We start from the raw sequence: 14,663 nt of genomic DNA on the forward strand, positions 1-14,663 counted from the left end.
AATGTTTAATATAACAACTCTAAATGAAATGTGTAGATGGCAGATTTGTATCACTATTTGGTAAGAAACTGGTCACTTTTGCCTCTGTCACCATTAATTAATGTATAATAAGCAGTTATTAATGATTTATAAAGTGTTTATAGAGGAATTAATAACGTATCTATAAACTATTTATTAGCCATGTAGAAGGGGAGCCTTATTGTAAAGTGGTACCAAAAAATACTTTTCATTAATTAATTCAGGTGACATGAGATCAGCATTCCAACATATCATTAGCTTCTGAACCTTCAGGATTGGCAAACAATAAAAAAATAAATAAAAAACTACCATACAGTTTGATAACAATCAGTTTGTATGTTGCCTCATGGATTTATGTTATGACAATTAAAGAAAAAATCTACAAATGCATATTATATGATACGTTCTGAAGATAGTTTGTGTTTTTAGTATTGTTGCCATAGATAATGCAAAAGAATGATCTTTAGTGAGTTTTGACCAAACAAAAAATTGATTGTGAACATATAAGAAAAAAAAATAAAAATAAAACTCAACAAGGATAACTTTAGGAGCAAGGTGTGCAATGGTTAAGTGTCCAAGGCACCGCATGGATCTGAATGGCATCCCAGTAAGGAGTGGGATAAACCAGAATGAATTACTATCATTGATTATGAGGGAAATTATGTTGTCAAAGTGAAAGAGAGAGCGTCAAACCATTAATTCAAAAACAAATTATTTGAGAAAATGTGTCATAAAACAAGACAATAATTGTAAAACTAAAAAAAAAAAAAAAACACATTTCAGATATAAAACAGTTCAGAACAGAAAAACGGACTGAAATGTCTGTAAGCTGGTGCTGGTCAGTGATTTCTGGGGAAAAAAAAAACATCAGTCAGTGTTTTACATCTAAAATGATACTTTAAATATTTTTAATGAATATATATATTTTAGTTGTTGCTCAGCAGCGCTCTTGGTGATCTCAGCACACTTTGAACAACAGTCCACTTTAAACTCACTACAATCTCCTTTCACAATAATTATTAACAAAGCCCAGATGTTACCATTGATTAAAAAAAAATCAGGGGTTGGAAAAATAATCAAATAAAATGAGTTTTTCTTCAGTCACACTACGTTGCTAGTTGAATATTTTACAAATGTGGTGAAGTAATAGTTTGAAAAAGATTATTCCCTAAATGAAGCTGAAAGCTTGTCTCTTGAATCTTCGTTCCGTCTTTGCATTGTTGAAAGTTTTTCTTTTTCTTTTTAACTTGCAAGTCATTTTCAGGGACAACGAGGACAATTCTAAATACATAAAACTACTTTATGCTTTCTGGTGCGCTGTTGAGTTGAGTGGGTGAAAAAAAAAATCTCAACTGTCCTTGTTTGTCTCAACGAAGCTGAATAAGATCAGAGATGATGTGTGTGTTTGTCCATGTGTTCATGCTGTCGTCGTTATAAAACTCGACAGCTCAACTCGTCAAACAGTACTGTCAGTCTTTAAGTACCAAAACAATCAAACAATATCTCATCTGGTCAGTGTAAATGCTTCTGAAGGTAGAGTAGGGTATAGTTTGTGTGTGTTTGTGTGAATTGTCACTAGGCATGTCGCAATAAACAATAAATCAATTAATCGCATGATAAATGAAAATGATTAACCTCATTTTCATTTACTGTCTTTATCGTTTGTGTCTCTCTCTTTCTACTGAAGACACTGGATGACAAAAAGATCAACTCTGGTGCTCTTCACTGACCCCTACCTTTCTCTTTTCTCTTTAAAATCTGTTTTAACCGTCCAAAATCACGTTTTTGGATCGCAGCTAAGTTGAGAATTTAAGCTACGAGCTAAGCTAACAGGCCAACCTTGGGAATAGACCTCCGTCTTGTCGAGCTCCAAAATTCACAGTTGAAACCTGTGCCTTTGTGTAAAAAGTTGTTTTTCTCTGTAAAAAGAAGCTGAGAACTTGTTTACTGACTTTTTTTATTTTTTATTTAAAGCTTTGTGTGAAAAATGCTATGCTAAAGAGCTCAAACCACCGAGCATCCACCATGTCACCATGTCACGTCAAAGACCCTCTCTCCCATTTTTCTTAAAGAGACACCTGCTCATCTATCCATCCTTTGGTTCAAATAGTCTTATACTCCCATCAGGTGGTCAAAAAAGTTACTACACACCAAACAAATCAACATTTCTTCTAAAATCTGACAATTAATTATTGTTACATTTCAAACAATATTATCGTTTATCGCAATAATTTCTGAGACAATTAATCGCCCAACAAAATTTGTTATTGTCACAGACATAATTGTCACATCAGCTCATTAAAGTATGTCCTTATTTAATGGAAGCAATAAAAAAAAATATGCTGTGACTTTCTTCCAGCCGGTCACTCTAACTTAAACACATTAAAAATAAGTCTGAAATAGTCGCATCATGCTTTCAGTCAAGGCGTACAGTAAATAGGGCAACATCTGTAGTACTGTGGTGAAGTAATTGTTCTGTTCTTCAATTTGCTTTTTGGGGTGACTGTAGCTGAGTGGTTAAAGTGGTAATCATCCACTGGGAAAGTTGGGGGTTCGATTCCACCAGCAGTCACATGATGAAGTGTCCTTGGGCAAAACACTGAACCCCCCAATTGCTACGAATGTGTGTCCCATCAGAGTATGAATGTGAACTAAAGCACTGATTATTTGTATTGATATAATAGAGTGGTGGTGAATGAGGGCACAGATTGTAATTTAAAGTTTTTGGTGTATATCGATAAGATAGAAAGGTGCTATATGAGTACAGTCCATTTACCATTTACTTTTTTAAATATGTCGTCCAAATTGTTAAACATTCCAGTTTATAACAGAAACAACTGTGTATGTATTTGTTTTAATTAGTATCAGTTGCTAAAATAGATTCAGGGTTCATTGTATGCAAAACAACATTGTGATTTTGTAAGTCTTATGGACAAGTTGTGTTGCCTAAGTAGTGAACAGACACGACTCTATGCTTGTGTTTCTTTTATTTCTTCTGTTTCATCATCGGGTGGCAAAGTTGGTAGAGCAGCTGCCTCTCGGTGAGGACGTTGTTGGATCGAACCTCGGCCTGGCATCTTTTCGGATGGTGTTTGCATGTTCTCTCCGTGCACGGGTGGGTTTTATACGGGTACTCCAGTTTCCTCCCACAGACCAAAAACACGCATTGGTAACTCTAAATTGTTTCCATGTTTGAGCGTGTATGTGAATGTTTTGTCTCGTTTGTCTCTGTGTGGCACTGTGATGGACTTGGGACCTGTCCAGGGTGTCCCTCGCCTCTCGCACAGTGAGATATGGACACCAGTGACCCCCACGATCAAAAAGAAAGAAGTGGATAATGGATAAATGAAGATAATATAAAGATAATAAAGATCGTGGATAATGGATGTTTAGTCTTGTTTTTAAAAATACCCTAAAGATGCATCATCTAGGACACACACAAAAATAATCATATCAACAGTATTCTATTTTTTGTTTTATCTTTTCTAAAGTTTTTTTTTTTTTTACTAATAAACAGGGGAAAATGGCTTGGATATTGTTACCCCTACCTACAAAACATCGTTGCTGGCTTTGTAATAGTTTCACTTGCTGACATTATCCAATTTTGTGAATGTTTGTCTTTGTCTCTGTACTTATTTCAACTTTTGAAGCACAGTTACAAGAGAAATTTCACCAATAAATGAAAACCTCACTCTCAAAGAAAGCGCTGCATACTGTCTATTATATTTCCATGCAGCACTTTTGTTGCCTCTGATCATCTCATTTGCATATTGTTGTTGTTTGTGTGAGCATGTTGTCCGTTTACCTGTTGATCTGAATGTGACAGTATGTCTCCTACACACATTTATGTGATTAAAAAAAATGTATGTCATTAAGTAGAATAGTTATAATTGTGGCTATCCATTTCTTTTTCTAATGTCGTTTGTCTTTAGTGGAGAAAAGGTTTTATGTGTCTAAAAAGGCAGGTCAGGGTGTTCTCTTGTGGGAGCACTCTAACAAACACTGGGTCATTTAATATGGTCTGAAAAGCTTCAAATTGAATTTCCTCAATCTCTCTATCATTGTGTTATTCTCAGAGGACAGATAGTCAGAAACGCATTGTTTGTACATACCTTCTTATCGGCGACCGATGGCTTTTCATCTGCAGTCTCACCCTAATTCCTATAAATGGTTTTAGCTTCTAGTTTTGTCCTCACATCAGCAAAAGTATCCCTAAACAAGAGTTCCATTTGATACTTGCCACACAGGTTTAAGAATAGGCAAATTATATAAATCAGTGCATTAAATGATGGGAAATCTTAACTTTTGTCAAACCTTAAAGACTCAACTCATTACTCATTTCTCATTTCACCCTCTATAGTCAGCTTTATTATTATTATTTTATGTTTCCAAGTACATACCACTAGTTTTAAATATGTTTTCAAGTAAATGCAGGTATTAAGAGTTGTGATGAACGTTTAATTTTGGTGGTCTGACGTAGTGTCCGTGAGTTCAGCCAATCCCCATTAGCCATTCAGTTGTGTTGAACATTTAAGCCAGTGCAGATAGTCTAATGATAATGTCTTACATTGAAAATTACTGAACAACTATGGCAAAAGTATTATTATTTTTTTTGTTTTCAGTCCCTATTCAAGTGGTGTTAGAGCTTGGTTTGCATAGCTGATAGTAAGGGAGCCCTTCGGGGTTGGAGTTGGACTCTGCCAGGGCTGCCCGTTGTCACCGATTCTGTTCATAACTTTTATGGACAGAATTTCTCGGTGCAGCCAGGGGGCGGAGGGATTCCGGTTCGGTGGCCTCAGGATTCCATATGTGCTCTTTGCAGATGATGTGTTCCTGTTGGCATCATCATGCCGGGATCTCCAGCTCTCACTGGAGCAGTTTGCAGCCGAGTGTGAAGTGGCTGGGATGAGAATCAGCACCTCCAAATCTGAGGCCAAAGTCCTCAACTGGAAAAGGGTGGATTGCTCTCTTCAGGTCGATGGTGCGGTTCTGCCTCAAGTGCAGGAGTTCAAGTATCTTGGGGTTTTGTCCATGAGTGACGGAAGAATGGAGTGTGAGATTGGCAGATGGATTGGTGCAGCGTCTGCAGTATTGTGGACTCTGTACTGGTCCATTTTGGTGAAGAGGGAGCTGAACTGTAAGGTTAAGCCCTCTGTTTACCGGTTAGTCTACATTCCTACTCTCACCTACAGTCATGAACTCAGGGTAGTGACAGAAAGAAGGTGATTGTGGATTCAGGTGGTTGAAATGAGTTTCCTCCGCAGGGTAGCTGGACTCTCCCTTAGAGATAGGGTAAGAAGTTCAGATATCTGGGAGAGACTCGGAATAGGAGCCAGTTGAGGTGGTTCAGGCATCTGGTAAGGATGCTTCTTACTTTGGGCATGTCCAACTGGGAGGAGACCCTGAGGAATACCCAGGACAAGCTGAAGAGACTACATGTCTCGATTGGCCTGGGAACGCCTAGGGGCCCTCCCAGAAGAGATGGAAGAGGTGGCTGTGGAAAAACATCTGGACCTCCCTGCTCAAGCTGCTGCCCCCATGACCCAACTTCGGAACAAGCAGAAGAGGATGGATGGATGGATGGATGGATGGATGGATGGATGGATGGATGGATACAACTGTTCATATTTATTTATTTATTTCAGTCTTTTTCTGCAGTATTTATAAATAATGAACTTTGAGTGTTTATTATATTTATACAACACAGTAACTTTGTTTGTTTTTATCCACCCCACAGTAAAACCAGACCCCCCAGAGCGAGTGACAGCGACTCCGATCCGCTTTAACCCTCGAAGGCTGGAGGTGTCTTGGCAAAGCCCGGCCACCTGGCCCGACATCGACAGCTTCCCTTTGAAGTACTTCCTTCGTTACCGGCCTCTAATTCGAGAGCAGTGGCAGCATGTGAGTTCTGCTTTGCACGCTTGTGTGAAAAACATTTAACCTCAAAACATTGAATAGTTATCAGTTATTGTTGAATACTATGATCAGTAACAAAATGCAATGAAGACATATATAGAGCAATTTGTTATGATGTACAGAATATTTCAACTTAATTACCATATCAATTGAGAAAAAAAAAAGTACTTTGAAACAAGAACACCACTATCTTCTAATTTCACAATTTTACATTTCTTTCTATTTATTCATTGTCACAAGCAATATGACCAAATGCAATGCACAAAGTAAATAAAACTAAGGGATATTTAAGAAAAAAAAAGTTTTTTTAGGAAGAAAATAATTTCCCAAGGAGATGCTTTTAGTGAAATGATCCCACTAGTTGCTGTTAGGTGGATTCCTGGAAAGACAGACATTATTTCTCAGCTGCTTTGGTGTATGTTACAGTATCCCAGTAATTTGTGTGGTTTTATTTTCCTTTGGGCTTCATATAGTAAAAGCATATGTGTCCACTACAGAATTCATAGGATGAAAGCTTTTTTTTTTTTTTAACCAAGGTCTAACATAGAGTTATTATCCTGCATGTCAATGGTTTTGCTAAGGTGTTGTTTCAAGAGCTTTGGTTACAAATTGTCAACTAAAATCGCACACACAGCGACACAGAGTACAGACCAATATACATTTCAGATTAATTTTCCTTTGACTTTTTTCATGCCTGCATAGACCTTTCTGTGTCTGGTTTAAAATCTGTGGGAAAATATAGGCTGTTTTATTTTTGTGTCATTTGATTATTTGTCAGCACTTTAACTAAAAGGCGTAAACGTATGTGTAATTAGTTAACAGGTCATCATCTTAATGAAGTGACTTTATTATAATAGCTCAATAATAAACATACCAACTAAAAAGGCATTTCAGAGCAGACTGATCTTGTATAAGGTTGTTTTTGCTCACATCAGTATCCATGATGTCTTTCTCACTATGCTTTCATTTCACACACCTATTCAAATCAAATAAAATGTAAAAGACCTCAACAGTTTGTGGCTCAAAGTGATAATTAAACCTGACACACACTGTGAGTTTTTCTTCTCCTCTTACCGGTAATCAATCAATACGTGAACTGAAACATAACCTGAAAGGTGGAAAACCTTAAGTCAATATTTGGACTGGATAAGGATGCATAATTTGAAAATTGCATAAATGCATTTGATGACAGCTGCTCCCTGCACGGTTTTCCATTTTTGGGATGTGCTTTGATGAATGTCTTTGTGGTTCAGGTTTTTGTTTTTGTTTCAGTAAGTGTGGTTTTCTGAAAGGAGAATTTGGCATGTTTTTTTTTTAACACTGTTTTTAAAGTCCAATTATGGTTGTGCTTTTTAACATCCATAAAGGGTAGTTTTGCTTAGTGGTGTGGGATGTGTTTTAAATCACATGGACAATGTTGAGTCTGGGTTATGATTCATTTTGGGGTTTGTGTGTATTCATTTTGTACAAATGCAATATGAGTGAGAGTTATTGCACCACGTTCATGAACGTGCAATACCAAACGAGTGTCAAGGGTCATGATCAAAGGGAAATCTGGGAAACCGTCCAGATGACCCGACTGAACATCGTTGGATTGTATACCTGCATTATTGAGCATTGACTTTGATGGAAATCTCTTTTTTTTTTTGTATTTGAGGTAGTTTGTGATGGAATCTTTGTAAAGAAGGTGTGTTGAAATGGGGAAATAGAACTCAACGCTAAAGTGGTGTGAAACAAGGGTTTGACGATTTCTACAAAATCAACATCTACATATAATCAACATCAGCAACAGCTGTATTTACTGAAGCTTAGGACATGCACATTTATTTATTTATTTTTTTTATACTTGTGCAATTTGGAGACAGTTTCCAAGCATACATTAAGTTTAAGCATAACATGTTTTGTTAAAAACAGGTTTATTACATGCTGTCTACAATTTTATTATCGAACAGTGATTGTGTTTGTTGTTTAACAACAGTGGGGGTTTTTTAGAAGTTGTTGATCACGGGAATAAAGATTTTTCCAACTTTCCAACTTTGCTGAATGCAGACTCCACTAAGCATCTGTGCATAGTTATTTTCTAAAGAGAGGAAATTGATGACTAACCCATAGGGGGGCTGAGATGGCGTAGAGGCAGGGCAGCCGACTCGGGACCCAAAAGTCCCAGGTTCAATCCCCAGTCATTGCACATCTCATGGTGCCTCTGAGCAGCACACCCTATCCCCAAAATGCTCCCTGGGTGCTTCCAATAGCTGTCCACTGCACCACCTGGTGGTGGATGGGTTAATTGCAGAAATCCAACTTCGTCATTGTCTGGGAACATACAATGATGACAATACACATCATTATTATTATACAGTGATCCCTCACTTATCATAGGGGTTGTGTTCAAGAGAGCCCTACGGTAGGTGAAAATCCGTGAAATAGGGGTGTTATATTAATTGTATTATGTATATAGGTTTAAGGCTTTATAAACCCTTCCCACACTCCTTCAGACCTTTCCCACTCTCTTATGAACACTCCATATGCTCTTGAAAACTTTGCAGATGACGATGAAATGAAAGTACAGTACTGCAAAGCATGTGCAGTACACACAATATGAAATACCGGTTTTAAAAATCCTGTAATACAGTAAAGCCGCAAGACGTGAACCGCACTATAGCAAGGGACGACTGAACACGTTCACAAACATAAAATATAAAAGAAAAAATATAAAATGGAGATAATCTCTAATGAAAAAAATATCATAAACAAATGTGTATCAATCACTGTAGATGTTTTTGGTGTACTGGACTGATATTTGAACCTGACTGCTTCAAATGCTGGCAACACTATACTTTGTATTTTAAACATATACTTTTGGTTATGGCGGCTTATGACTGCTTACCACCATTAGAGTGGATGACAGTAATGTTTGTCTGTATTAGCACACTCTTCTAGAAATCACTTGGATTAAAAACTGCCAAACCGTGAAATATTTCATTAGGGAAAGCCTAATGATGCAGCTATAATAAGACACAGAGCATACTGGCCCCCCAATATATTTTTCAATAACCACAGCCTCCGAGGTTAATTGAAGTGGTTATTATTGCTCAGGAATTTACCTTTGATGTGGTTTGACAGCATTGCTGCTCCAGAATGGCTTTCACATGTAGCATTTTGAATCGTGTATGTGTACGGAGGGGGGTTTAGAAATGAAAGCTGTGCTGTGATCAGAGTCATCTTTAGAGGAAACCATCCATCGTCTTGAGGAATGAAGAGATGACGGGCCCAGATACTGGAGAGTGATGGGGAGTCAGACGAATATGGGAAAATGAGGAAAAGTTTTGAAGTAGAGATGAATGGAGTGCATCAGACAAGCCGAAGGGGCGTTAATGAATAGCAGACTCATGTAGATGCTCCAAATGAAACAAGCAGACCATATACATGACACTCTCAATGTCATAAATATACATGTGAACTTTTGACAAGGACAAAGGTGACATGAATACTATATATGGCAGAATCCACATTTGAACTGAAATAAAGCTCCAAAAAAAAGAGCCTAAGTCTGAGATCATATTACCTGAAAACATGACAGTGAGAGAAATGTGGAGAAGAAAAACAAAACCTGACACATGGACATCAGTGTGAACAGACGTACATAGCAACATTGGTGCCAGACAGATAATGGATGTGAGAGACGAAGAACAGAAAAGCTCAAAAAGCCGTTTTAAAATACATTTATTTAGGCTGTTGGAAGATGTTGCTAATCGAGGAAGATATTTGAATAATTTAAGGATAGAAAAAATAAATAAAATACATTTAAATATGTAAAATACATAGTGACCATTGTAACAAAATTACTTGTTTACCTACAAGTACTTATCATTTTAAATTACAGAAGGTTATGTACTATTTATCTGTTACGAAAAAGATTTGCAATAATGGTCATTTTCTTATATCACTAAATGCACATAAGTCAAACAAACATTTGCAAATGTTAAAAATTGTGAATAAAATATAAATCCCTGATCTAGTGGAAGGAAGATGAGCTGTTTGCTAATCTTCTTGTTTAACCGTTTCTAACCTGAAGCAGCTTTTAAAGAATTTATGAGAAAAGAACAAAAGTGAAGAGAACCGCTGCTCCAATTTAACAACATACATATAACATAAAGGCTATAATGAATTATGGATAATAAACATAATTTATACTAGAAAGCATGGTTAGTGGTCTAATTAGTTTTTTTTTTTTTAAATGCCCTCCCCTGTATCACTATGTAACACATTGTTTTCATAACATGTATATTATAGGAAGTTGCCAAATCGGTTTATTGTTTCATAAATTGACGGTGCTTCTGAAAAGAATCATGTTTCTTTTTTTACTTAGTGAGTATAAGTGGTCATCTATCTGATGTTAGCATCCCTGTAGCTGTGTCATACTAATCTGAACAGTCATTCAAACATAAGTGGATATTAGTGTGTAAAATCAGCTTCTCAGTAACAGCCAATGTTACGTTACTGCGACTAACATCCTTCTGTTTTAAATATAATTAAGATAGATTAACATTTTTTTAAAGTTTAATCAGCAATTAAATCTGCTACAGGTGAGATTAACAAAGCAATCACAATGTACATGTAAAACTTGTTAGCATTTCCAAGTTCTGAATGGTCTTGTCCCTACAGAATACATTCAAAAGATTTATGTTGGGAGAAAAAAAAAAAATCAAAACATTATTATGTATCTGTGTTATTTCCTACATGTATCAGTGCTCCTGAGAAGTGGACAATTCACCACCACAGCTCTTTTGGTATCCCCATTCTGTCTGCCATGTCTGCTGCTACTTTAATTTATCTTTTATTCAGCTGTTCTGCCATCGGAATGGCACTTTGTACTTAAGTAGATAATTAAAACAATTAAAGGAAATGAATTGGTCCAACTTTTTTTTATCTTTACCATATACATACACACACACACATATACATACAAATATATACATACATATATATACAAACATAAATATGTTGAATTGTAAATTATATATATATATATATATATATATATATATATATATATATGTGTGTGTATGTGTATGTGTATGTGTATTTATATGTGTGTATGTGGGGGGGGGGGGGCTATTTATCTGTAAATGGTCAATGAATTTGTATTAAACTTGCACAGCAATTTAAGCAATGGTTCAGTGTAAGCATATTTTCAGATAGCTCATTATTCTTTTATTGTGTAACTACATCTGCTGTGCTTTAAATGCATTTTTGCTGATAATGCAAAACTCTACTCAGCTGTGCTTGTGTTTATCTCTCCATACATGAAAACACACATTTTACAGTCAAATTATTTTATAGAGTGTGCAGTGAGTTAAACATTCTCTGTCTTTATCATTACTGTATCCATGCATGTTCCATCTAGATTTACTCGCACTTAAAGGCACATGAGCACAGATGGAACAAACATACAATATTTTCCAGGAGACATATTTAAAACCTGAACAAATGACACTATTTCTATTTAATTTTGCCCAAAGGTAAATAAAAAAAAATTCAAAACATTTTTGTACTTGTAAATAATTTCGTATATAAAACGTGTCTAGCAGATATGTGAACAAAAAGTGCCTAAAGTATCATCTCAGATATAAGAACACTCAAAGAAGCAAAGAAATGAAGAGTTGAAATAATGAGAGTGAGAGCAAAGCAAAAGCTGAAAATAGAGACAGTCTTAAAATTATTTTTCCTTTAATCTGTGTTTACTTGACCAACACCACATAACCTTCCTTTCATTTATTTAGTTCACATATTTTCTATTTAGTCCTTCTGTTTGACATCCTGCTTTCTCACTCTCCCTTCCATTTTCCTCATTGTCCACTCCACTTTCTTTTGACACTTTATTTGCTTCTTTATCTTTTTTACCTCTTTTATTCTCTTTCTTCCTCAAGACTATTTCTCTCTTCTTTGCCATGAGTTTTTTTGTTTCTTTTTTTCTACTGCTGAATCACCGACTGTCTCTGTCCACAACTCATCCACATAATGATGGTATGCACATGTTTGCCAAAAGTCACTCTTATCTTAGGAGCACTTAGATGAATCATTATTTTACAGCGGGACATAAATCTATTTCTAAAAGAAGAAGAAAAAATCTGCAGTTCCACTTTTTTCTAACCAAACTAAAAAGGTCTATGTAAGGAGAAAAACATTAGCTTTCCAGTCAAGTATTAAGCAAGTTGTAGTTAGAATTTTGTTGACGGCCTCCGTCACACGTGGTGTCCACCAACAGGTTCGAGGATAGCCATCACAAGAAATGCCAACAACGTTCTGGCCATGCATTTCAAGCCAACTGCCTCAACAATGGAGGCACAGAACGTGGTCCACTTGGACTCAGTGCCCTTGTCTCTGCTGGGCTGTGGTTAAAAAAAAAAAAAAAAAAACTTTTGGAGGTGGGAGTTGAAGATCCTTCTGATGTGTTTTTCTTCCATGCGTTTTCAGCAAACTCTCACATCTCGCATCTTCCTCCGCCATCTGATCCAACTCACCACCAGATGATCAGTTGACAGCTCAGATCCTCTCTTCACCCAAATGTTTAAAACTAAAAGCTGCAGATCAGATGACACAACTGCAAAGTCTATCATCAATCTGAACTGCTGAGTGTCCTGGTGCCTGGTGCACTTATGGACATCCATTTGTTTGAACATGGCTTTTCTTATGGATAATGAAACACTGCTCATGTTCCAATCAGAGAGGTCATTCCTCTCAATCACACCCCTCCACATTACACCGTTGCTACCCACATGGGCATTCAACTCTCACAGCACATCAATGGAGTCTCCAGCTGGGGGAACAAGGCAAAAAGTGGGTGCAGAGCTATCATATCATCTAATGAGGAAAACTCCCATGCAGCTACATCTAGCCGGGGGTTAAAAGTATACCCACACCAGCGCAATACATCTCACTATGAGCATTTCTAGTCCAGTTCTTTGAAGATTGGTTCTGGAACCAATGCCATGTCCTGAAGTGAGCCCAACTAAATCTAGTCAGTAACTTGCAACCTCCCACACAAGCTCAGGCTCATTCCCCACCAGAGATGGAAAATTATGTATCCCCAAAACCAGTTTTGGTAAGCTAGGGTTATCACCTTAAAACATCTCCACTTGGTAGCCTCACAGAAAGGTGAACACATGTAGCTCATTTGGGATGACCCTGATAGGCCTCACTGGTAGAGGCTCTGTTGCCAGGCCATCACCATCAAGCCTCCTCCCCCAGGCCAGGGTGGGGCCCCAGCATCCCAAGTCAGGGGGAGGGACAATGAGCTCCTTGCTGTCTTCTGTCTGTGCGAGTATTCTGAATTGGTCTCTATCTGGCCTGTCACCTAGAACAAATCTACCTTGGGAGACCCAACAAGTGGCAATTGACCCCAACAGAATAGCTCCTAGGATCACACAGGCACACAAACTGCTTCACTATAAAAAGGTGGTGATTCATGGAGGAGTGGTTAAAGATATCAAAGTTCCAACTATCCATTATTTTCTGCTTGTTCTGGAGTCGGGTAGCGGGGGCAGCAGCTTTTCTCCTTCGATCAATGTGAAGATCTTTACTCCGACACATTTCTCTAAGACAGAACTCTTTACACCAATTTATGAAATGACTAAAGGCCTGCCGGTGACCATGTTTGTTGGGATAGAGCAGTTATTTGAAATAATTACATAAGGTGATTGACAACTCTCAAAAGGTCTCCAAGAAAGAAGGATGAATATACTCTACTGTATACACACTCAACTTTAAACAGTTTATTGTTATTATGAAATATTTTATGTAGTTATTGCATAAGATTTATATAAAGTAGACGTTTCAGTGCTACAGGACAGTTTGTCAGTATGCCAAGAAAAGGTGCAAACACACAGAAGAAGAAAATGCAATGCAACACAAAAGCTCTGCACTACCTGTATTTCTGTCCAACTTTACCCTTGTTTTCATTTTCTCCTTTTATTTACTCGGTGGCACTGAAAAATCTTGCTTCTATGTTTCTTTTTTATCTTCCCATCCTGCTTTTTACGATTAGGCACCCATTTCACCACTCTAAACAACTCAGTGTTTTACCATTGCCCGCTCCTTCCTCCATCCATGTATCCTTCCACCAGTGCATTAGTGTACCTGTCTTACCATCCATCTCTTAAGTCATCCATTTATGGACACACATGATAAATGTTTAGACCTTGTTTGGGGAAAATATCCCATCTAAAGGACACTACCATGGACAGATCATTTATCAAATCCTGTCGCTCCAACACACAAATATACTGAACACACACTTTCTCACACACACATAAGATCCAATGCTGTCATGGTTGAAAGTCATCATCATTAAGTTCTGCTGTCAAAATATGTTACAGTTGGTTTGAAGCCTTTACATTAACTGAAAATCTTTTTTTCCAAAGACATGCTTACAGTCTAACATATACTGTCAAAACGAGAGGCTTCCGTTAAGTAAAAATAACATAAATATGCACCAACAAAGTCTGTATAAGAGACATAAATCAATAAATAAAATTAAAAAAAAATGTTACAGAAAAACTGCCTGATTGAAGGTTTTTAAAAAAAAATATTTTAAGCACTGTTGTGGAAACACAATGGGCACATCAGTTCTGATGTAGAGCTTGTTGTTTTTAAACCTGGTCCCCAGGTTTATTTTAGAATATTTAATCGTGTTCTATTTCCAGCGCTTGTTATGTCCCATTCTGTAA

General features: G+C 37.0%; 1 protein-coding gene across 1 annotated transcript in view; it reads left to right on the forward strand.

The window, feature by feature from the left end:
* The window catches only part of cntfr (ciliary neurotrophic factor receptor), a 168,529-nt gene that overhangs the window by 130,427 nt on the left and 23,439 nt on the right, over nt 1-14,663 (forward strand). Inside the window, exon 5 of the mRNA XM_037692305.1 lies at nt 5,756-5,919. Within this exon, the coding sequence (XP_037548233.1) occupies nt 5,756-5,919 (164 nt within the window). The remainder of the gene's footprint in view (nt 1-5,755; nt 5,920-14,663) is intronic.

Source organism: Nematolebias whitei, chromosome 18, assembly GCF_014905685.2.
Source record: "Nematolebias whitei isolate Nwh7 chromosome 18, NemWhi1, whole genome shotgun sequence".
Lineage (NCBI taxonomy): Eukaryota > Metazoa > Chordata > Actinopteri > Cyprinodontiformes > Rivulidae > Nematolebias > Nematolebias whitei.